At 48.4% G+C, this 24,362-nt stretch overlaps 1 protein-coding gene across 5 annotated transcripts in view; it reads left to right on the top strand.

The window, feature by feature from the left end:
• Positions 1-24,362, top strand: part of usp9 (ubiquitin specific peptidase 9) — a 379,823-nt gene that overhangs the window by 85,643 nt on the left and 269,818 nt on the right. For all 5 annotated transcript variants that reach the window (XM_038802114.1, XM_038802113.1, XM_038802112.1 and 2 more), the window contains exons 3-5: positions 17,313-17,458; positions 17,545-17,624; positions 19,713-19,825. In XM_038802114.1, the coding sequence (XP_038658042.1) occupies positions 17,313-17,458; positions 17,545-17,624; positions 19,713-19,825 (339 nt within the window). The remainder of the gene's footprint in view (positions 1-17,312; positions 17,459-17,544; positions 17,625-19,712; positions 19,826-24,362) is intronic.

Genomic DNA, 24,362 nt, shown 5'->3' with positions numbered 1-24,362 from the left:
TAGAAAGATTTCAAAAAGAAACCAGCCCCCCCCCCCCCCCCCCCCCCAAACCCCCACCATGTCATTGATCCCAGCCTCCACACTTGGGGGCTTCGCGTCCCTCCACAATAACGAGCCTTCTCCGGGCTACCAAGGAGGCAAAGGCCAGAACTCCGCCTCTTTCGACTCCTGCACTCCCAGATCCTCTGATACCCCAAATAACGCTATCCCCCAACTCGGTTTTACCCGAGTGTCCAAGACCTTGGACATGACCATTGCAAAGCCCTTCCAGAACTCTGCAAGCGCTGGGCACGCCCAGAACATATGGACGTGGTTTGCTGGGCCGAACACCTTACACATCTGTCCTCCACCCCAAAAAACGTACTCCTCCTCGCTCCTGTCATATGCGCCCTGTGTAACACTTTAAACTGGATCAGGCTGAGCCTGGCGCAAGATGAGGAGGAATTGACCCTGCCCAGGGCGTCAGCCCATAGGCCCTCGCCCAGCTCCTCCTCCCATTTGCCCTTCAACTGCTCCACCGAGGCTTCCTCCTGCAGCTCCTGGTACATCTCTGAGATCTTTCCCTCTCCACCCACACACCCAAAATCACCCTGTCCTGTATCCTTCGGGCAGGCAGCAACGGGAATTCTTCTACCTGCTTCCTAACAAACGCCCGAACCTGCATGTACCTGAAGGCATTTCCCGGGGGTAATCCGAATTTCTCCTTCAGTGCCTTTAAGCTGGCAAAAGTCCCGTCAATGAATAGATCCCCCAGCCTTCTAATTCCTGCCCGGTGCCAGTTTCGGAACCCACCATCTAGCCTGCCTGGGGCAAACTTATGATTATTCCGTATCGGGGACAGATGCCCCCGTCTCTCCCCTGTGCCGCCTCCATTGCCCCCAAATCTTCAACGGGCTCGTGGTATACCTCATTGGCGGAAGCGGCAACGGTGCCGTCACCGGTGCCCCCAGGCGAGTATCTACACAAGACGCCGCCTCTAGCCTTTTCCATGCCGCTCCCTCCATCATCCACTTCCGAATCATCGACACGTTTGCTGCCCAGTAGCAGCTACACAGATTCAGCAGCGCCAACCCACCACCCCATCCCCTGACTGCGCTCCAAGAACAGTCTTTTAACCCTCGGGGGTCTTCTTGGTGCGCACACATCCCATGATACTCTTGCTCACTCGCTTGAGAAAGGCCTTTGGGATGAGGATGGGCAGGCACTGAAACACGAACAAAAACCTAGGGAGGACCGTCATCTTGACAGACTGCACCCTACCCACTAGAGAGAGCGGAAGCATGTCCCAGCTCTTAAAGTCCTCCTCCATCTGGTCCACCAGCCGCGCCAGATTGAGCCTGTGCATGACCCCCCAACTCTTGGCCACCTGAATACCCAAATACTGAAAACTGCTCTCCACCCTCTTGAGCGGCAGCTCCTCCAACCTCTCTTCCTGGCCCAAGAGCTCGCTCTTCCCAACATTAAGCTTATACCCCGAGAAGTCTCCAAACTCCCTGAGGGTCTGCTTAACCTCCCCCATCCCCTCGACCGGGTCCGTAATATACAAAAGCAAATCATCCGCATATAGTGAGACGTGGTGCCCCTCCCCGGACCAAACCCCTCCAGCTTCTAGATTCTCTCAGCGCCATGGGCAATGGCTCAATTGCCAAAGCAAACAGCAGGGGGGATGGAGGGCACCCCTGCCTCGTTCCACTATATAGTCTAAAGTACTCTGACCTCAACCGGTTCGTCAATACACTCTCCACCGGGGCCTGGTATAACAATTTAACCCACCCTATGAACCCCTCCCCAAACCTACCCAGCACCTCCTACAGGTACTCCCACTCCACCCGGTCAAACGCCTTCTCCGCGTCCATAGCCGCCACCACCTCTGCATTCGCCCCCTCCGCGGGCATCATAATCACATTCAGAAGCCTCCGCACATTTGCATTCAACTGCCTGCCCTTCACAAATCCCGTCTGATTCTCATGTATCACTCCTGAGACTCAATCCTAGTGGCCAGGACCTTCGCCAACAACTTGGCATCCACATTAAGGAGTGAAATCGGCCTATACGAGCCACACTGCAGCGGGTCTTTGTCCCGCGTAAAAATAAGCGAGATCAGAGCTCTCAACATCGTCGGGAGGAGACTTCTTTTTTCTCTCACCTCGTTAAAAGTTCTCGACAGCAACGGAGCGAGCAGTTCTGAAAACTTCCTATAAAATTCAAGCAGGAACCCATCTGGTCCTGGGGTCTTGCCCGCCTGCATATTCCCCAACCCCTTAACCAGCTCCTCCATCCCAATCGGAGAAGGCGTTTGACCGGGTGGAGTGGGAGTACCTGTAGGAGGTGCTGGGTAGGTTTGGGGAGGGGTTCATAGGGTGGGTTAAATTGTTATACCAGGCCCCGGTGGAGACTGTATTGACGAACCGGTTGAGGTCAGAGTACTTTAGACTATATAGTGGAACGAGGCAGGGGTGCCCTCCGTCCCCCCTGCTGTTTGTACAAGTTCTCATAAAAGTCCCTAAAGACCTCATTTATTCTGACTGGACTCTGCAACGTATTCCCTCCCTTGTCCCTGATTCTCCCAATTTCCCTAGCTGCCTCCTCCTCCCGCAGCTGATGCGCCAGCATCCAGCTTGCCTTCTCCCCATATTCATATGCTGATTGTAGAAGTCAACCTGACTTCTACACTGATCCTTGTACCTTCCTCCACTGTGCCTCAGCTTTCCCCGTCGTCAACAAGTCAAACTCCATTTGGAGGCTTCGGTGCTCCTTCAACAGCCCCTCCTCGGGGCATTCCGCATATCTCCTATCCACCCTAAGTATCTCTCCTACCAATCTATCCCTCTCCTTCCTCTCCCTCTTCTCTCTGAGTCCTGATGGAGATCAGCTCCCCTCTAACCACCGCCTTCAGCGCCTCCCAGACCACACTCACCGAGACCTCCCCATTGTCATTGGCCTCCATATACTTCTTGATACACCCCCAGATCCGCCCACTGACCTCCTCATCTGCCAATAATCCCACGTTCAAGCGCCACAACGGGCGCTGGCCCTTCTCTTCTCTCAACCCCAGCTCCACCCAATGCGGGGCGACTAAAATTGCTACCCCACTGTTCTTCGCATCCAATCCGGAGTGAAAGACCTGCCCTCCCCATCCTTTCCTCCGCCTGGTCTGATCCGCAACTTTCAGGTGCATCTCCGGTAACATAGCTGCGTCTGCCTTCAGTCCCTTTAAGTGCGCAAATACCCGGGCCCTCTTGACCGGCCCATCTCCTTTTTTGGGCCAACCAAGTGCACACGTCTCCTGCTCCTTCCAGCCCCACAGGTGGAGGCTCCCCGCCCCGACTCTCCCTATTATCTCCAGCTCCCCCTCGGTCAATACAGCAGCAACCCAGTACACCTCCCCCTCCCCCAGTCAAGCAATTGCCTGACCCCCCTACTCCCCCCATTGCACTCCCGTAAGTCAGGTGACTCCAGCTGACCCTTGCCGCTCCTGCCTCTACCACCGATCCCTGCAGAATTCCCTCCTAAAACCCAAGTCGTCCCCCCACCCACTGCAAACCAATGTGGACTCAAGAAAACCCGCGCTACCAGTCCGGGCTGACCCAGCCCTCTATGGCACAGCTCCATTCTGCTGCCATCACCTCACCCCCATCCCCAGAGGCCCATGGTTCCCAGCCCCATCTCCCCCCACCGAACACCACGGGGAACAACCCCACCCAGATCAGCGCCCGCACAGAAAAAAAAAGAAACACAAATATCACCCTCTCCCACTCCACAACATCCCCCAAAACATGCTACAGACCACTAGTTTGAGTCCAGCTTCTCATTTTTGATAAAGGTCCACGCCTCGTCCGGCGTATCAAAATAGTGGTGACGGTCCTGATATGTGACCCACAGTCGTGCGGGGCTGCAACAGCCCAAACTTTACCCCCTTTCTGTGGAGAACCGCCTTGGCCCGATTGAATCCTGCCCTCTTCTTGGCCAGCTCTGTGCTCCAGTCCTGGTAAATGCAAATTTCAGCATTCTCCCACCTGCTGCTCTGCTCCTTCTTCGCCCATCTCAAGACGCACTCCCTGTTGGTGTAACGGTGAAACCTCACCACCACACCTCTCGACGGCTCATTCGCCCTCGGTCTCCTCGCCAGGTCTCTGTGCGCCCCATCCAGCTCCAAGGGCCTCAGGAAGGCTCCCGCGCCCATCAGCGTGCTCAGCATCGTGGCTTCATACGCCCCAGCATCCGACCCTTCCGCACCTTCAGGGAGACCCAGAATCCGCAAATTCTTCCTTCTCTACCTATTCTCCAGATCCTCTAATTTCTCCTGCCACTTTTTATGGAGCGCCTCGTGCGCCTCCACCTTCACTGCCAGGCCCAGAATCTCGTCCTCGTTATCCGAGGCCTTCTGCTGCACCTCTTTAATCGCTGTCCCCTGCATCCTCTGGGTGTCTACCAGCCTTTCTATCGACGCCTTCATAGGGGCCAACATCTCTGCCATCAATTCCGCAAAGCAGCTTCGTAGAAACTCTTGCTGCTCCCGTGACCATTTAGCCCACGCTGCCTGGTCTCTGCCTGCCGCCATCTTGCTTTTTCGTACCTGGTCTCCTCTCTTCTCTAATGCCACTCTTTTTGACCACACCGCTCCTGGTCCACTCCATACAGTGCTGGGGGGACTTTACTGCCGTCTTCCCACCCGGGAATCGTCAACCAAGTGCCAATGGGGCTCCTTAAAAGGGCCCAAAAGTCCATTTTCGGCGGGAGCTGACGAACGTGCGACCTTCCCAGGCATAGCCACAACCGGAAGTCCTCGGGAATCATCCCCTCTGGCCCTGCTCCGCACCGTCTCCAGATTCGCCGTCCAGTAGTAATACATCAGGTTTGGGAGACTCAAACCCCCTGCCTGCCTTCCTCTTTGTAGCAGCACCTTTCTAACTCTGGCCACCTTCCCATCCCAAATGAACGAAGTAATCCTTCCCTCAATCTCTTTGAAAAAAGAGAGACTGAGGGAAGGGGCTGGTTTCTCACACTGGGGGCTGGTTTAGCACACTGGGCTAGATAGCTGGCTTTTAAAGCAGACCAAGGCAGGCCAGCAGCACGGTTCAATTCCCGTACCAGCCTCCCTGAACAGGTGCCGGAATGCCCCCCCCAACTCCCCGGCAACCTGCACCCCCAGGTACCCAAATTTCTTAATGCGATGGCCAACGGCTCAATCGCGAGTGCAACAGCAGAGGACATCCCTGCCTTGTCCCACGGTGGAGAGAAAAGTATCTTGAGCTGATGTTGTTTGTCCGGACACTCGCCCTCGGCTCCTTGTATAGTAACTTTACCCAGTTAGGTGGTAAGTGTGTTGACGGGGGTTGGGACTGTTATTTTGCGGTGGGGAGGGGGAGGGGGTCAGAAGTCTACTGACAGGAGAGGGACTGACGAAAGGTGACAGAGGGCCGATTTTACGGTGGATACAGTAACATTGGAGGCAGTCCAAAGAAGATTCACCAGGCTAATTCCTGGGATGAGAGAGCTGTCCTATCAAGAGAGACTAAATAGCCGGAGTCTGTTTTCCTTGGAGTTTGGAAGAGTGAGGGGTGACCTTATTCAAACATACAAGATCCATGGGGGCTTGACAGGGTAGATGGTGAGATGTTTCTGTTAGTGGGAGAGTCTTGAATAAGGGGACAAAGAGCTGGTCATTTAAAAATGCAGTCCATTTATAAAGCAAAGGATCTTATGTGTTCTACCACCTTCGAAGATTTTCAGGGATTAGAAATTTGGTGGCATTCTGACTTGATTCTGAAATTCCACCTTTTGTAATGTTTTTCTGAACGTGGCAGAAGTATATTTAAAAAAAAAAAAGAACGTTTTGAGACTCTTTGATATATGAATAGAAAAACATAAATGGAACAAAGATGCTATTGAATCAGGCAGAGGGGTGCATTTATGTGTGCAGTGATCCTGTTGTGCACTTTGCTTTATGGCTTTGTCAGCCATTGTGTCGAGAGTGCACTTTGGGAGGGATTGAATGTGGCATGTGAACGTCACAAAACTCTGGCCTCAGGCTTGAGATTAAATATGGCCTGCAGGGCATGGCAACCACGCAGGACATTCCTGTACATGGTTGCTGACTGCAAGGAAATCGGATGGCATACAGCCGATTTACGAAGAGCACAGCTTGCAAGCACAATGCAGATGTACAACTGTGCATCTTTTATCTCGCCTTTCTCCTGCCCTGGGAAAACCTTTTTTCCCCCTCTCTTCCCAATAACCCCACACTCCCTGTGTCCAACAACTGAAGAAAACGTCCTTTCAGTATATAGTGCAACCTTGGCCTGAAGGCCGCTCTCTCTCGGACTGTTGTGAAACTTTAGAGGTGGGGCATAGTTTCGCTGAAATTTTCTGTACCAAACTCTCTTTTGGTTCTGAAGTACTGGGTAGTGGGACTTGTCCACTTGTCTTTATCTCGTTTTTCCCTAAATCTGCTCAGTTTAAAAACATTTTTAGAGCGCCCCATTCTTTTTTTCCAATTAAGGGCAATTTAGAGTGGCCAATTCACCTACCCAGCACATCTTTTGGCTTGTGGGGGTGAAACCCACTCGGACACACGGAGAATGTGCAAACTCCATACGAACAGTAACCTGGGAACGGGATCAATCCCGGGTTCTCACCACCGTGAGGCAGCAGCGCTAACCATTGGACCACTGTGCTGCCCAGATCTGCCCAGTTTACTGATGAGAAAGGAAAGTTTAAAATAACTGCTTCTTTGAAAATTGGGGTAAACAATTGCATTGACAGAAGCCATGGAGGGATTTGTAAACGAGGATGAAAATTTTAAAATGGTGGTTTAGCTTAAGTGGGAGCTGCTGTTTGCCAGTGAGCATAGGGGTGACACCTGAACAGGATTGTGTGATTAAGAATACAGGTGGCTTTTTGGATGACCTCTAGTTTACAGAAGGTAGCATGTATGGCGGCTGGCCAAGAGTGTCCGAATTGTCAAATCAAAGGTAACAAAGACATGGATGAGGGTTTCAGCAATGGAAATGCTGAGGTAGTGATGGGGAATAACAATGTCACAGATGAAAGTAGGTGATCTTAGTAATGGCGCTGATGTGTGCTTTGAAACTCATCTTCGTCATAACAGCCTGCTTCAACCTTCAGGGGGGGGGAGGGGAGGTGGAGTTTGTAAAGGGAACCAATGATAGTGGCTTCAGTCTTCCTAATATTTAATTGGAGAAAATTTCTGCTCATCCAGTACTGGATGTCAGAGAAGCAGTCTGTAAGTTTAAAGACATTGGAAGGATTGACAGGTGACGGTGAGTTAGAGCTGGCTGTTGTCAGTGTACCTGTGGAAACTTACAGGTTTAGAATACATTACAATTGATGTAAAACTTCATTTTAAGTTTGCAGTTTATGATATCTGCCTTTAGAACTGAACTATGTTCAACTGCTAGCTGAGCTGAGAAGGAAATTCAGTTCAGTGCTTGGAGTTCCTGCATGGACACAATTGGGATATTGGATCCAGAAATGCCCTCATTGATGCTCGTTTTGTCCTGGTCAAGTTACTCCCATCCGTTGCTGAAACCCTCTTTCCAATCTCATTTGTGACAATCCAGAAGAAAAAGGACAAAACGTAACTTTAAATCGGACGTCAAGCTTTGAGTTTGGGGATTGCAGGACCTGGTGGTGTCTGCACATGCACCGCCCGGAGAATGGCCGCATACACGCAGTTCATATTTTTTTTTCTAAAGATCTTTGGGTTCTGTGTGTGCACTGGCTCAGAATGGCTCATGAGGCTCCCGTGAATCTGTTCAGTAATTGCATTCCATGGTTTCTGAAAAAACATTTGAGATCGATCAAGTCAGGTTCCACTCTGGGATCTAACTTGTGTAGGAGTAACATAGCTGGAATTGTAACACACCAGACTATCCTGACTAAACTAAACATGAATCAGGTTAAACAATCGGAGCCCAAAACAGAGCACCAGATCTATACCATACATTTCTTTAATTTAAGTTTCAGCTCCTTTTACCGTAATTCTTGAGCTAGATGTACAGATAGAAGTAGGAGTTGGCCTTTTAGCTCCTTGAACCTGTTGCACCATTCAGTGAGTTCATGGCTGATGTGTGAACCAACTCCGCAAACTTAGTATTACCGCACATCCCTTAATGCCCTTTGTTAACAAAAATCTATCAATCTCCCATTTGACAAGTGAAGAGAGCACTCTGAAGACTGCATACCTCCATCGGAGTACTTGGAAGTGCATGATAAAATAGGACTGAGTCAGCACAGCTTCGTCAAGGGGAGGTCATGTTTGACAAATCTGTTAAGAGTTCTTTGAGGAGATAACAAGGAAGTTAGACAAAGGAGAACCAGTGGTCGAGATTTATCTGGATTTCCGGAAGGACTTTGACAAGGTGCCGCATAGAAGACTGTTAAATAAGTTAAGAGCCATGATGTTGCGGGTGAGATCCTGGCATGGATAGAGGTTTGGCTGACTGGCAGAAGATGGAGAGTGGGGATAAAGGGGTCTTTTTCAGGATGGCAGCCAGTGACTAGTGTTGTACCTCAGGGGTTGGTGCTGGGACCACAACTTGTCACAGTATACATTAATGATCTGGAAGAAGGAACTGAAGGCACTGTTGTCAGGTTTCCAGATGATACAAAGATCTGTAGAGGGACAGGTAGTATTTTGGGGTGGGGGGGGGGGGGGGGGGGGGGGGGGGGGGGCTGCAGCAGAAGGATTGGATAGGCTAGGATTTGGACAAAAGTGCCAGATGGAATACAATGTGGAAAGAATCTATGGAAGGATGTGCTGTCCTTGGAAAGGGTCCAGAGGAGGTTCACAAGAATGATCCCTGGAATGAAGAGCTTGTCATATGAGGAAGGATTGAGGACCCTGGGTGTGTACTCGTCGAAGTTTAGAAGGAGGAGGGGGGGAAATCTTGTTGAAACTTACGGGATACTGCGAGGCCTGGATAGAGTGGACGTGGAGAGGATGTTTCCATTTGTAGGAAAAACTAGAAGCAGAGGCCACAATCTTACTGAAGGGACAGTCCTTTAAAACAGAGATGAGGAGGAATTTCTTCAGCCAGAGGGTGGTGACTCTGTGCAACTCTTTGTTGCAGAAGGCTGTGGAGGCCAAATCACTGAGTGTCTTTAAGACCGAGATGGATAGGTTCTTGATTCATAAGGGGATCAGGGGTTATGGGGCGAAGGCAGGAGAATGGGGATGAGAAAAGTATCAGCCATGATTGAATGGCGAAGCAGACTCGATCGGCCAAATGGCTTAATTCTGCTGCTGGGTCTTATGATCCTATCAAACTATTAACTCAATGTTGTTTTAATCATACAGCTCTTCAGGCTTTCCTGTGCCTAGTTGCTCCTAATTACAAAGCTTGAAAAGGAAATCTTAAGAGCTTCTATTTCACTGAGGAGTCCTCAGGCCAATCCACATCTATTAATCTGCTCTGAAAATTTGGCTCTTATTTGGACTGCCTTAACAAATTTGTCCACAGCGGCTGAGACAATCTCACCATTCTAAATGAATCAACATTATATATAAAACAACCCACAACATTTGAAACAATATCATTTTTTGGAAAGGTAGTGGCTTATGGCCATGTCATTGTACGAGTAAACCAAAAGCCCAGGCTAATGTGCTGGAGACACTAGTTTAAATTCCACCATGGAAGCTGCTGGATTTTCAATTCAATTAATTAATAGATTCAGCTGATTAATAAAAATGTTATCAGTAATGGTGACCAAGGGTGGCATGGTGGCGCAGTGATTAGCACTGCTGTCTGACGGTGCTGAGGACCCAGGTTTGATCCTGGCCCCGGGTCACTGTCCGTGTGAAGTTTGCACATTCTCCCTGTGTCTGTATGGGTCTCACCCCCACAACCCAAAAGGATATGCAGGATAGATGAATTGGCCATGCTAAATTGCCCCTTAATTGGGGGAAAAAATAATTGCATACTCTTAAATTTATTGAAAAAAATCAGTAATGGTGACGATGAAACTGTCATAACTCTCCTGGTTCACAAATGCTCTTTAGGGAAGGAAATCTGCAACACTTACCTGGCTTGACCTACATGTGACTCCAGACCCACAGCAATGTGGTTGACTCTTAAATGCCCTCTGAAATTGCCTAGCAAACCACTCCGTTGTATTCAACTGCCACAAAAAAGAATGAAACCGGATGGATTATAGAACATAGAACAGTACAGCACAGAACAGGCCCTTCGGCCCTCGATGTTGTGCCGAGCAATGATCACCCTACTCAAACCCACGTATCCACCCTATACCCGTATCCCAACAACCCCCCCTTAACCTTACTTTTTAGGACACCGGGCAATTTAGCATGGCCAATCCAACTAACCCGCACATCTTTGGACAGTGGGAGGAAACCGGAGCACCCGGAGGAAACCCACGCACACACGGGGAGGACGTGCAGACTCGTCACAGACAGTGCCCCAGCCGGGAATCGAACCTGGGACCCTGGAGCTGTGAAGCATTTATGCTAACCACCATGCTACCGTGCTGCCCTCAGATTACTCTGCATTGACCGAGGCACTGGAAATGACAACGGCAAACCCAGCCTGTGGACCCTGCAAAGTCCTCGTTATTAACATATTTTGGCTTGTGCCAAAGTTGGGAATGCTGTCTCACAGACTAGTCAACAGCCTGACATAGTCATACCGTTGGAATCATACCTCACAGACAATGTCCCAGACACCACTTACCATTCCTGTGTGTGTCCTGTCTCGTGAGCAGGACAGACCCAGCAAAGGCAGCGGTATACAGTTGGGATGGAGTTGCTCTGGGAGTTCTCAACATTGACTCTGGACCCCATGAAGTCGCATGTTAAACATGGGCAAGGAAATCTCCTGATTGCTATGTACCGCCAGCATCAACTGATGAATCAGTACTCCTCCATGTTGAACACCACTTGGAGGAAGCACTGAGGGTGGCAAGGGTGCAGAATATACTCTGGGAGGGGAACGGCAATGTCCACCACCAAGAGTGGCTCAGTAGTACCATCACAGACTAAGCTGGCCGGGTCCTAAAGGACATAGCTGCTAGACTGGGACTGCAGCAGGTGATGAAGGAAAAACATACTTGCCCTCATCCTCACCAACCTGCCTGCTGCAGATGCATTTGTCCATGTCAGTATCGGTACAAGTGACCACCTCCTTGAGGAGACAAAGCCCTGTCTTCACAATGAGGATATCCTCCATCAGTTGTGTGGCACTACCACTGTGCTGAATGGGATAAGACTTCAAACAGATCTAGCAACTCAAGACTGAGCATCCATGAGGTGCTGTGGGCCATCAGCAGAATTGTATTCAACCACAATCTGCAACCTCATAGCCTGGCATATCCATCACTCTACCATTACTGCCAAGCCAGGGGATCAACCCTGGTTAATGAAGAGTGCAGGAGAGCATGCTAGGAGCAACATCAGGCATACCGAAAAATGAGGTATCAGCCTGGTGAAGTGACAACACAGGACTACTTATGTACCAAACAGCAAAAGCAGCAAGTAATAGACAGAGCTAAGCGATTCCACAACAGACACATCAGATCTAAGCTCAGTAGTCCTACCACATCCAGCCGTGAATGGTGGTGGACAATCAAACTACTCCCTGGAGGAGGAGAATCCGCAAATTTCCCCATTCTCAATGTTGGAGGAGCCCAGCACACCTGTGCAAAAGACGAGGCAGAAGCATTCGTAACATTCTTCAGCCAGAAGTACCGAGTGGCTGATACATCTCGGTCTTCTCAGGAGGTCCCTAGCATCATAGATGTCTTTCTTCAGCCAATATTATTCACTCTACAGATATCAAGAAACTGCTGAAGGTACTGGATACTGCAAAGGCTATCGGCCCTGCAATAGTACTAAAGACTTGTGCTCCTGAACTTGCCGCCCCCCTAGCCAAACTGTTCCAGTACAGCTACAACACTGGCATCCACCTGGCAATGTGGAAAATTGCCCAGGTGTGTTCTGTGTACAAGAAACAAGACAAATCCAACCCAGCCAATTCATCGTCCCTTCAGTCTACTCTACAATATCAACAATGTGATGGAAAGAGTCATCAACAGCGCTATCAAGCGGCACTTAGTAAGCAAGAACCTGCTCATGGATGCTCAGTTTGCGTTCCACCAGGGTCACTCGGCTCCTGACCTCATTTCAGCCTTGGTCCAAACACGGGCAAAAGAGCTGAATGCGCAAGGTGACGTGAGAGTGACTGTCCTTGACATTAAGGCAGCATGTGACGGAGTATGGCGTGAAGTAATCCTCGTTAAACTGGAGTCAATGGGAATTTTGGAGGTCATCCCTAGCACAAAGGAAGGTGGTTGGGGGTCAATCATCTCAGCTTCAAGAAACACTGCAGGCGTTCCTCAGCATAGTGTCCTTGGCCCAACCATCTTCAGCTGCTTCATCAATGACCTCTGTTCCATCATAAGGTCAGAAGTATGAATGTGCAGTCATCCAGAAACAATGTTCAACACCATCTACGGCTTCAGTTAATGAAGCAGTTCATATGCAAAGGCAGCAAGACCTGGACAATATCCAGGCTTGGGCTGACGAGTAGCAAGTTACTTTCGTGCCACACAGTGCCAGGCGAGGCAATGACCATCTCCAACAAGAGAGGTTCTAACCATTGCCGCTTGACATTCAATCAACATCCTGGGGGTTACATTGATCAGAAACCGAACTGTACTGTGGCTACCAGGGAAGGGCTGGGAATCCTATGGCGAGTAACTCACCAACTGACCCCCAAATGCCTGTCCACTTGTCTGGATGAGTGCAGCTCACAACAAAACTCCAGAAGCTTGGGACCATACAGAACAAAGCAGGCCACTCGATTGTTTCCCCCTTACACAAGCTTTCAAACCCTCCACCACCGAGCAGTGGCAGCCGTGTGTACCATCAACAAAATGCACGTAACCCGCCAAGGTTCCAGGAAGCGGGAAACCATCAAACCGTCGTCAACTGCCCCAGCAGTCTCGGACCCATACCTACCATCATAGCTTCCAAAGTCAGACTGACCTTCTTGAAAGTGAACCCTCCGAATTCGACTTGTCCTGATTGTGCACTGATCCTGCGCAGACCAACTGGCAGGTGTGTTTGCGGACATCTTCAGCCCCTCACTACTCCGTTCCGAGGTTCCCACCTGCTTCAAGAAGACCACCACCACACCGGTGCCAAAGAAGAACATGGCAACATGCCTCAATGACTACAGTCTGGTGGCTTTAACATTGAACATTATGAAGTGCTTCGAAAGGTGGTCATGAGCCACATCAACTCCAGACTCCCAGAATGCCTTGATGCACTGCAATTTGCATACCACTACAACTGGTCCACAGCAGACACCATGTCCATAGCCCTAGGCTCATCCCTGGAGCATTTCTCTAACAAGGACTCATACGTGAGACTCCTGTTTATTGACTTGCAACTCCGCCTTCAACACCATAATCCCAGCCAAGCTCGTATCAAAGCTCCTAAACCTAGGACTTGGCTCCCCCTTCTGCAACTGGATCCTCGACTTCCTGACCCATAGAACACAATCAGTAAGGTTAAACAACACCACCTCCACAACACCACCTCCACAATAATCCTCAGTACCGGGGCCCGCAAGGCTGTGAACTTCGCCCCGTGCAATACTCCCTGTACAGACCTGGGTGTGCGGCAAAATTTGGTTCCAATTCCATCTACAAGTTTGCTGATGAAATGACCGCAGTGGGTTGGATCTCGAACAACGAAGAGTGAGTACAGAAGGGAGATAAGGGAACCTAGTGGAGTGGTGTAACAACAACAATCTCTCCCTGAATGCCAGCAAAACTAAAGAGCTGGTCATTGACTTCAGGCAGCAAAGTATTGGACACACCCCTGTCTGCATTGGTGACAAGGTGGAGATGGTTGACAGCTTCAAATTCCTGGGTGTGCACATCAATAATCTGTCCTGGTCCACCCACGTCAACGCTACGACCAAAGGCATATCACCTCTACTTCATCAGGAAGCTAAGGGAATTCTGCATGTCCACATTGACTCTTACCAACTTTTACAGATGCACCATGGAAAGCATCCTATCTGGCTGCATCACAGCCTGGTATGGCAACTGCTTTGGGCCATGATCATAAGAAACTAGAGAGTCGTGAACACAGCCTCATCCATCGTGCTCACCCCCCTTTCTTCCATCTACTCTGTCCACACATCCCGCTGCCTTGGGAAAGCGATCAGCATAACCAAAGGCCCCTCCCACCCGGGTTGTTCAGTCTTCCAACTTCCATCGGGCAGGAGATACAAAAGTCTGAACACGCTAACAGGTTCAAAGACCGTTTCTTCCCCGCTGTTACCAGTCTCCTCAATGACTTATGGACTGATCTGATCACTTCACGTATCTTTACTGAGTAATACTGCACTCTCATTGCTCATGTTGCTTGTGTCTATGTATTTACAATGTGTATTTATGTATGTCCTTTGCTTTTTTTTCATGTGTGGAATGATCTGTCTGGACTGTACGCAGAACAATACTTTTCGCTGTACTTCGGTACACATGACAAAACAAATCCAGGTGGCAAGGTGGCGCAATGGTTAACACTGCTGCCTACGCTGCAGAGGACCCTCGTTTGAAAATGTCACTGCCTGTGTGGAGTTTGCACATTTTCCCCGTGTCTGCGAGGGTTTCACCCCCACAGCCCAAAGATTTGCTGATTAGGTGGATTGGCAACATTAAATTGCTCCTTAATTGGGGGAAAAAAATAGGTAAATAGAAATGAAATGAAAATCGCTTATTGTCACGAGTAGGCTTCAAATGAAGTTACTCTGAAAAGCCCCTAGTCGCCACATTCTGGCGCCTGTTCGGGGAGGCTGTTACGGGAATTGAACCGTGCTGCTGGCTTGCCTTGGTCTGCTTTCAAAGCCAGCGATTTAGCCCTGTGAGCTAAACAGGTACAATGGGGAAACTTCTGTCCAATAATTCTACCTCTGCCATATAGAAGTATTTGCATTTCACTACAGATCATAAAAAGTGCTATAATGACATTGTTCCTTGTCACAAAATGTTTTCAGACCTTTTTTGTCTTGGATCATTCTCATCTTTGGATCGTTGTATGCGTACTTCCAAGGATCTGTGTTCGTACAACCTTTCTAAAATTCCACCATTTAAGTTGCAGTGACTTATTTTTCCTTTCAAAAATAGCACTTTATATTTCTGCAAAAAAATTAATTTGCCACATGACTGCCAATTTCACCAGTCTTTCTCCATCCCCCTGAAGTCAGGGTTTGGATAGTTTTCTCCCCAATAAGCTTTAAATTATTCACTAAAGTCTAAGGTTTAAAAAAAAAGTACATTTTTGAAATGCGCATTGAATTCCTTTTTACCTCTGGAGCTGTTTTGAACCTAGATTACTATCAAAACACTGCTTCTGCATATAATGGTCATAACTAAAATTTATTTTTGAAATCTTTGGCTAGCACAGCTACAAGCTGAGAATTTCTGACTAGTACTAGTCTCTGTCATTTGAAGAGGATGTGGGCATGGCTGTTACAGGGAATGGAGATGTTACTGTTTTGTTATTGGGCTATACTTTGAGACTTGGATAATATAATATTTTGGAGCTGTGACTGAAGCATAAAAATGGTTGACTTTCCTAAATTATGTTTAAGGCAAGAAATTCCCCAAAACTTTGTATTTCCAATTGACTACAGTATTTCTAAATTACCGTTGTTCTTATTGAATATTTCCTGTAGCATGCTACGGTAGTTTTCGAAGAAGAAAAGCACATTATCCTACTCTGGTATTGCCAACAAGATGCTGGAGGCCATTTATTGTGTCACAAGTTGGAAAATCACAATACAATGCTCTGTGTGACATCAAGTAAATTGGAAAGGCTTCATGTTCTAAAGAGGGCTGAATTTTGTTTTGCAATTTTTATACTTGAGTGCCTACCCAGTACAACTCTCCTTCACTGTTCACATTTTCAAGTTTTGCCATCTTCCAACTTTGAATTTATTCCGCTGTACCTAAGCGGATGGGCTGAGCTCACCGCTCCCTGGTACATGTTTCTCAGTCGCCTATTGTTCAATGGTGGCAGGGTTCTATCTTCTCACCGCTTGTCAATGGGATTTCACATTGTAACCACCCCATGCCGCTGGGAAACCCGCAGGTGGGGTGTGCTGCCGACAGGAGAAGTGCAACGCAATGAGCGGAGAATTGGGGCCCTTGTCGATGTTTATCAAAAAACGCTGCATGCTTCCCTCCAGTCAGTGAAACAACTATTCAGAATTACTGTCTGTTTTCTGTGTCTCAACAATTTTGTGTCCACCCTTCAATCCCGTGGGCTCCAAAACTGTACACTGGATTTAGTCCTATTATGAAAATGTGATGAGGGATTGATTCAGTGAAATGATTTGAGCGACATTAAAATTCTTTTAACCAGGCGACGAAGGAAGACTTTATAATTATATGCATATTTTACAAACTCATGACTGCCCAAATTGCTTTTCAGCCAGTGAGGTGTATTTGCTGTTGTGACATAGACGTCATATCAGACAATTTGCGCATGGTAAGGTCTCAAAACATTAGAGAGAATCATTTTTTTTGTGCTGTTGTTTGATGGCTAAATGCTTGCCGAGGCAGAGGCCTATGGCCCTGCACGTCTTCAAATAGTTTTATATCCACGAAAAACAGGTGCGTCATTCAAAAGGTAGCAGTTTTGACAGTGTAGCACTCTTTCAGTACTGCACCAAGTGTCAACTTAGTTTTTAGTGCTCAATTCTCTGGAGTGGGATGTGAACCTGACTTGAGACGAGTGCTGCCGCTGAGCTAAATGTTGCTTCTGCACTGAAATTGATGGCATGGAAATTGAATTATAGTTAGTGCTATGACTTTTTTTACTAAATGGCAATATCAAACCTTTTTATGGGCGTACTATTTGTTAAGATACTTTAACAGAACTGTTCTAGAATCTTGTTGGTCTACTGAGCATCAGTTAGATAGTCAGAAGGTCTTAGTTCAGAAATGTTGATCATGTTAATATAGTCATTTTCTGCCTCTAAACCCTGTTGTAATCCTAATGTACTGTAAAATATAAGCACCCCAGTCATTGAAACAAATAGAGCTTTACTTGAAACGGAGGTATTGAACAAATAAGCATGTGTAGGAAAGATTAACTTATTTGACTGGATCATCTCTTGGAGCAAATTTTTAAATATGGATTTGATCCTTAATTTAACCACCTGATGGGAAATCGGTTCAGCACAGGCCATAGTTTATGGATTACAATAAAATAATATTGATTAAACATTGAATGTTTATTTTGTCCTTTGCAACAGACCTCCTCTCCCAACACATCAAGTGAGAACTCACCGGTGAGCCCCCCTGATGAGCAAGGTCAGGGTGATGCTCCTCCTCAACTCGAGGAGGAGGAGCCGGCATTTCCTCACACAGATTTGGCAAAGCTGGATGATATGATTAATAGGTGAGTGCAACTAGACTGAAAAATTAAGCAAATTGCTGATTTGCTCTAATGTACGTCATTCTAACTTGCCTTTTTGCTTTCTTTAGACCACGTTGGGTAGTTCCAGTGTTGCCTAAAGGTGAATTAGAAGTTCTACTAGAAGCTGCTATAGATCTTAGTAAAAAAAGTAAGTTTTTCAATAGTGTTATGTATACTGGAGAAATGACTGACTTGGATTTTAGAATGCAAACTAGTTGACTTGTTGAAATATTTCAAACGTTGAAAAAAAATGCCCGAGTGTTTTAACCACGCGAGAAGAAACCAGTCATTTTTGTTTTGGAGAAATGTTATTCTGCGTGCCATCTGCAAGCAACGTTTATTTTTTGAGTTAACTGTTGTTTCTGCCTTTTGGTGCTTGATCTGGAATGATGCACATTCCTTGGAAGCTGAAAGTTATAATACCTATTTTCAAATGGGAAGGTAAAACTATCCTACTTGAAGTATTGCACGATGTAGCTATCTCCTTCCTAAGAGAATTTTTCATTTATCTGGCCCAAAACGATATCCGTGCACTCTTGACCTGGCTTGCAAAAGCTATCATATGTTTTGTTTTGTACATAATTGGATGACCTATGAAGCACAGAAGTAGACTACATGGCCCTGTTGGCCCATACTCGTCTTTATGCTCTGCATTAGCTTTGCCTTAAACACATCTATGCAACTCAGCTTAAGTACTCCATATGGTAAGAAGGTCCATATTCTGACTACTTTGGGCAAGGAAGACTGTCCTGTATTTCCTATTGGATTTATTAGTGACTACCTTAAATGTACAGCCCTGAACTTTGCTCCCCAACATGCAAGTCAAAATAAGTTCTCTCTTCTACTGTATCACATACTTTTGGCAGGTCAATCCGTGACTTAGTGCCTCTCATGGGCTCAGCACTCTTCCAGCTCTTGGATGGTGATCATGGTACTTGGTGAATTTCCGTGGTCAGTATCGACTGCATTTATCAATCAGTGTTCATGAAACCAGCTAGTCAAAGATGAAACCAAAAGAGAAAATGCTGGAAAATCTCAGCAGGTCTGGCAGCATCTGGAGGGAGAGAAAAGAGCTAACGTTTCGAGTCCAGGTGACGCTTTGTCAAGCTAGTCAAAGATGAGTCCGCCAGTCATCTGAACAGAAAATTGTTCATTTGTAAGATATAATGGAACAGCTTCTACATTAAAACGTGATGCCCTAACTCCGAGATATGGCGTTCTTTGTAACTTTGTAATATTTGTGATTAGTGTAAAAGTGCTCTGTGATTCTTGGTTGCATTCATAGTCATGTCAGCTGGAAGGTTTAATTTGAAGCAAGGAATATTATGCTGAAGAAGGAAAAATCTTCTACTTGGGAGAGTTCACCCAGTTAAGCAAAACTGGAAAACTTTCACAAATCCTCATTATCTTGAAAATAAGTTGTTTGTAAAATACTGCAGTTGAGGGAGGGGGGGGGGGGGGGGGGGGGGGGGGGGGCACTGTGATCTTTCTTTTCTGCAGAAATGATCTAAGTTATAATTTTTTGTAATTTCAGCATGGGGCTGTTTAGCATAGGGCTAAATCGCTGGCATTGAAAGCAGACCAACCAGGCCAGCAGCACGGTTCGATTCCCGTGACAGCCTCCCCGAACAGACGCCGGAATGTGGCGACTTGGGGCTTTTCACAGTAACTTCATTTGAAGCCTACTTGTGACAATAAACAATTTTCATTTCATTTCATTTCAGTTGTATTGTTGAGGAATCAGTCATTCAGATATTTTGATACACCGGGATCACCTGTTCATAAATGAACAATTGAATGTTCCAAATGTACTAAAGATACTTGAAAACTACTTAGTGCTTCATGAAGAAATTATTTGGATTCAAGTTGAGCAGCAAAAATTGTAGAATGCAAATGTCTGAGCCTGTTGCCTCAAATCTTAATCCCTTACAATTTATTCAGAAGCCTGCAATTAAACAAAGTGCATGGCATTGACTCATTTTTGCGTGTGTTAGGCGAAGTCCAAATCTTGTACAGCTTGTTTTAGTATTCCAGATTGGGCAGGGAGCAACATCATATAACTTTGATTTAGAGGTGTGTTGGCCCGGATATCTTGAAACCTTTATCTGTATAATCCCATTTATTGGATTTTTGTATGTATTACTGTGTATATTTCTCTGACCACCTGTTAAAGTTTCGTACCATAACAAACATTCTCAGTAATTTTGACGAGGTGTAATTATTTTTTATTTTCAAGGTCTTGATATTAAAAGTGAAGCATGTCAACGATTTTTCCGTGATGGGCTCACAATTTCCTTCACAAAAATTCTAACTGATGAGGCTGTGAGTGGTTGGAAATTTGAGATCCATGTAAGTATTTTCTTTTTGCTTGTGGTGCAATATTTCATTCTAAATTCATGAGCCTTAATTTCTTGGAGAAAGTTGTTTGAGTAAACAGAGATGTATCAGACCCGTTTCATCCTAAAGTAAATGGTAATTCAGTATAAGCTGTCTTTTTTTTATTAATGTTTTTTTATTGGGTTATGTACACAGGATAAGAAACAAAAAAAAATACAATAAAAAATGAAATAGAATAACTGGTAGGGTATTGTGCACCAGCTCGACAGCAGCAGCTCTGTACACCTGGCAAAGTTATTTACAACACGTAAGTAGGTGACTGTTTTTTTTGGGGGGGGGGGGGGGGGGGGGCTCGTTGGCCACAAACAGGTCCCGGAACAGTCGTGTGAATGGCTCCCATTCGGCCTCTGGCTCCTTGATCCATCCCCTTATTCGCTCGGCCGTCGCCGTCCAGTGGTAGAATTGTAAGTTCGGGAGGGCTAGCCCCCCCCTTGGATTTTGTTTTTTTGTAGGACCTTCTTTGGGATCCTAGCATCCCCCCACCCACCCACCCACCCATATGAACGCCATGATTAGTTTGTCCAGCGCTTTGAAAAAGGCCTTGGGGATGTAGATCGGAAAGGATCTAAGCAGGAAGAGGAACGTGGGCAGTACGTTCATTTTAATCGTCGGGAGAGTGGGAGTGTGTTCCATCTTTGCAGGTCCTTTTTTTACTTCCTCCGTCAGACTCTGGTGAGGTTCCATTTGTGGATCCCTTTCCAGTCATGGGCTATTTGGATCCCCAGGGAGCGGAATTTGTGTCGGCTTGTTTAAACGGCAGCCCCCTTAGTGCTGCCCCCCCTACTTGCGGGTGTACTGGGAAGATCTCGCTTTTGCTCATGTTGAGTTTGTACCCCGAGAAGGCTCCAAACTCTTTCAGGAGTGCAATGATTCCGTCCATGCTGCTCTGTGGATCTGGACTGTAGAGGAGCAGGTCATCTGCATAGAGTGAGACTGTGCCCTCTGCCTCCCCTTCGGATCCCCCTCCAGCTTTTTGCTGTTCTGAGCACGATTGCCAGTGGTTCGATCGCTAGGGCGCACAGCAGCGGGGACAGTGGGCATCCTTGTCTGGTGCCCCTGTGCAGTTGGAAGTATTGGGAGTTGGTATTGTTGGTCCGTACCCTCGCCATGGGAACATTGTATAGGAGCTGTACCCAGGAGGTGAACCCTGTTCCAAGCCCGAACCGCTCCAGTACATCTTGAGGTATTTCCATTCGACTCTGTCGAAGGCCTTTTCTGCATCTAGGGAGACGATAACCTCTTGTGTTCTCTCCCCGGAGGGGGTCATTATCACGTTTAGCAGGGGCCTGATGTTCGAGGTAAGCTGTCTACCTTTGACGAAGCCTGTCTGGTCTTCTGTGACCACCTCAGGTACACAGTCTTCTAGCCTTTTGGCCAGTATTTTGACGTCTGCGTTCAGCAGTGAGATGGGTCTGTATGACCCACATTCCGTTGGGTCTTTGTCTTTCTTAGGTATCAGTGCGATTGAGGCCTGTGCTAGCGTGGGTGGCAGTGTGCCCCTAGCTAGTGAGTCTGTGAACATCTCCCGCAGGTGCGGGGCCAGCGCTGTCACAAATCTTTTGTAGAAGTCTGCCGGGAATCCGTCTGGTCCCGGATGCTCTGAGGTGTACAGTTCTTGGTAGAAGGCCTTGAAGGTTTTGTTAATCGTTTCTGGATCTGTTTCTAATGTGCCTCTGGTACCCCTGATTTGTGCAATTTCTCTGGTGGCTGCCTGCTTTCTCAGCTGGTGTGCCAACAGGCGGTTGGCTTTGTCTCCGTGTTCGTACAGGGTCCCAGGCGCCTGGCAGAGTTGGTGCACTGCTTTCCTGGTGGAGAGCAGGTCAAAGTTCCTTTGTAGCTCTTTCCTCTCCTCCAGGAGCTCTACGGTCGGGGCCTCGGAGTATTTACGGTCTACCTCCAGTATGGAGTCAACCAGCTGCTGCCTAGCCACCCTTTCCTCCCTATCTCTTTGCGCTTTGAAAGCGATGATTTTCCCTCTTAGTACGGCCTTTAGTGCTTCCCAGAACGTGGAGGGTGAGACCTCCCCGTTCTGGTTGTTCTCCGTGTACTCTGCTATGGCCCGCGCTATCCTTTCGCCGAAGGCCTTGTCAGCTAGTAAGGCACCGTCCAACCTCCATGTGGGGCGCTGGGCCCTGCCTGTCTCTAGCCGCACGTCCATGTAATGTGGAGCGTGGTCTGATATCACAATTGCGGAGACTTCCACTTTGTCATTCCCTGGAAGCACCGTTTTCCCCAGGAATGGTAGGTTTGTCCCACCCCGTCCGTTCTTACCTGCAGTCGGTCCTGCTCTTCTCAGGTGTGCCTTTTGGAGGAAGACTATGTCGGTCCTCGTATTTCTTAGGTGGGTGAGGACTCTGGATCTCTTCACTGGGCCGTTGAGTCCTCTTACGTTCCAGGTGACTATCCTGGTGGGGGGCTTCTGCCCCCTCGCTCCTGTGGGATTAACCATACTTATCTGGTGGACGCGCCCTGCCCTCCGGGTTTTCCCCTTGTTAGGGTGCCGTCCAGGATGGCCACTGTCGCTGCTCTCTCCATGCGGTCGGGTCCCTGCACTCCGGGGTTTCCCTTTGTCCAGGGGGCACCCGCCATGGCCGCCCACTGTGCGTCCGCCACGCGGGTAGTCTCCTGCACTCTGGGGTCTCCCTTCGCCCAGAGACCGTACTGGGTGGGTGCTTGCAGCGGTTCCTTGTTTCGAGCCCTTGGTTGTGGCACTTTGTAGCCCTGTTCCTTTTCTAGCCTAGTTTGTCCCTCCTTCCCTGCATCCCCCTCCCCGGTCTCTCGTTCCCTGTGCACCCCCTGCCCCCGGACTCTCCCTTTTCCATCCTCCCCCCGTATGCCCCTCCTTTGTCCCTCTTTCCCCTGCCCTATCCCCGTTTTGCTCTCCTGACTCTGATGGGTGGTCCCCCCCATCCCCTGCCTGGCGCCTTCCCCCTGTTGGGGGCGCGCTGAGGCCCTGCTTTGTTGCGTGCCCCCAGCGCTAGCTTTCCTGCTACTACGGTGGCCCCCCTCTCGGGAGTTACTGTCTCGCTTCTCCCCTGCCTGGCCTCTGCGGTTTTCTGCCCGCTCTTCCCCCATCCTACCCTGTATCCCCCTCGCTTGCTGTCCCATCTCCATTACTCTCGTTCCCTCGTGCTGGGGCCTGGCCTCCCACCTGGAGCGGTCCCTCGGGCAGTGGTTTGCTCTTTGTTCAGGGTGCTCTTGCCGTGGCGGGGGCGGGGGGGGGGGCCTGGCATTTTTCCAGCCCGTGGTCCTCGACACACTTGTTTGCCTCAGCAGGGGCTGTAAAGAAGTATTCTCTTTCTTGGTATGTGACTCAGAGTTTCGCTGGATACAGCATACCAAAACGCACGTTGCTCCTGTGAAGAGCTGCTTTCGCTCTATTGAACTCTGCCCGTTTCCTGGCTAGATCTGCCCCAATATCCTCATAAATTCTAATGGCGTGTCCTTCCCATTTGCAGGCTCTATTTTTCCTGGCCCAGCGCAGGATTGTTTCCCTATCCTGGTACCGGTGCAGTTTAGCTATGACTGCTTTCGGGTGGTCTCCTGCCTTGGGCTTCGGGCGCAGCGACCGGTGTCCTCTGTACATTTCTGGTGGGTTGGGAAAGGTTTTCCTCCCCACCTAAGTTGCCCAGTATCTCGGCCACGTATGCGGTGGGGTTTCTACCCTTGATCCCCTCTGGCAGGCCCACTATCCTGACATTTTGCCTTCTCGAGCGGTCTTCCTGGTCACCTACTCTGCCCTTCAGGCTCCCCTGTGTTGTGCCCAGTCTCGTCACCTCCCTCTCCAGGGCTGTGACCCGGTCGCTCATGTCAGTCGCTGCTTTCTCCAGTTCCTTAATGGTCGCCCCCTGGGCTTCCAGTTTTTCCCCATGGGCATCCAATTTCTCCTCAAATCTGGCCAGGGCCTGCTGCACCTCTGTCAGAGCCCTGGCCACTGCTGCCTGCACTGCGGTCTCTATGTCCGCCTTCGCCTCTGCCTTGTTTACCTGCTGATGCTCCCTCAGCGCCTCGGTAAAGGCTGCCTTCCAGTTCCAGCTCCCCCCTGGCCCTGGGGGAGAGTGCACCTCTTTTTGATGCGGCGATACTTCCGTTCTGCCGCTTTGTGCGCTGATTCGCTCGTCTGAACCGGCTCGCCCATTGCCCCGTCTGCCTTTGGTGCCCCTTCTCCCTCTGATTTGGCTCCCTTCTGGCATTTTTTTCTCCCCCTTCCCTTCTTTTCTTCTCCGCTTGTTTTTCTTTTCCGCCCCCTATTTTTTTTTTTTGTTTCTTCCCTTTTTCTTCTCCTCCCTTCTCCTTTACCACTTCATTTTTTCTCTTTTATAAAACTCTTCTCAGGTGGGCTTGTTTTGGGTGCGAGAAAGAGTGCAAAAAGAGAAAAAAATAATAATATTCCACCCCCCTCCTCTCCCTTTAAAAGTTTTCTTTTCAGAGTTTTGTTTTTGCAGAAGTTCTTTTTTCCTTCCTTTTTCCCTCACTCACCCAGGGTCGA

Source organism: Scyliorhinus canicula, chromosome 7 (genome assembly GCF_902713615.1).
Source record: "Scyliorhinus canicula chromosome 7, sScyCan1.1, whole genome shotgun sequence".
Classification (NCBI taxonomy): Eukaryota; Metazoa; Chordata; class Chondrichthyes; order Carcharhiniformes; family Scyliorhinidae; genus Scyliorhinus; species Scyliorhinus canicula.
Note: the sequence above shows the minus strand (reverse complement) of the source record. Positions and strands in the feature narration are given on the sequence as shown.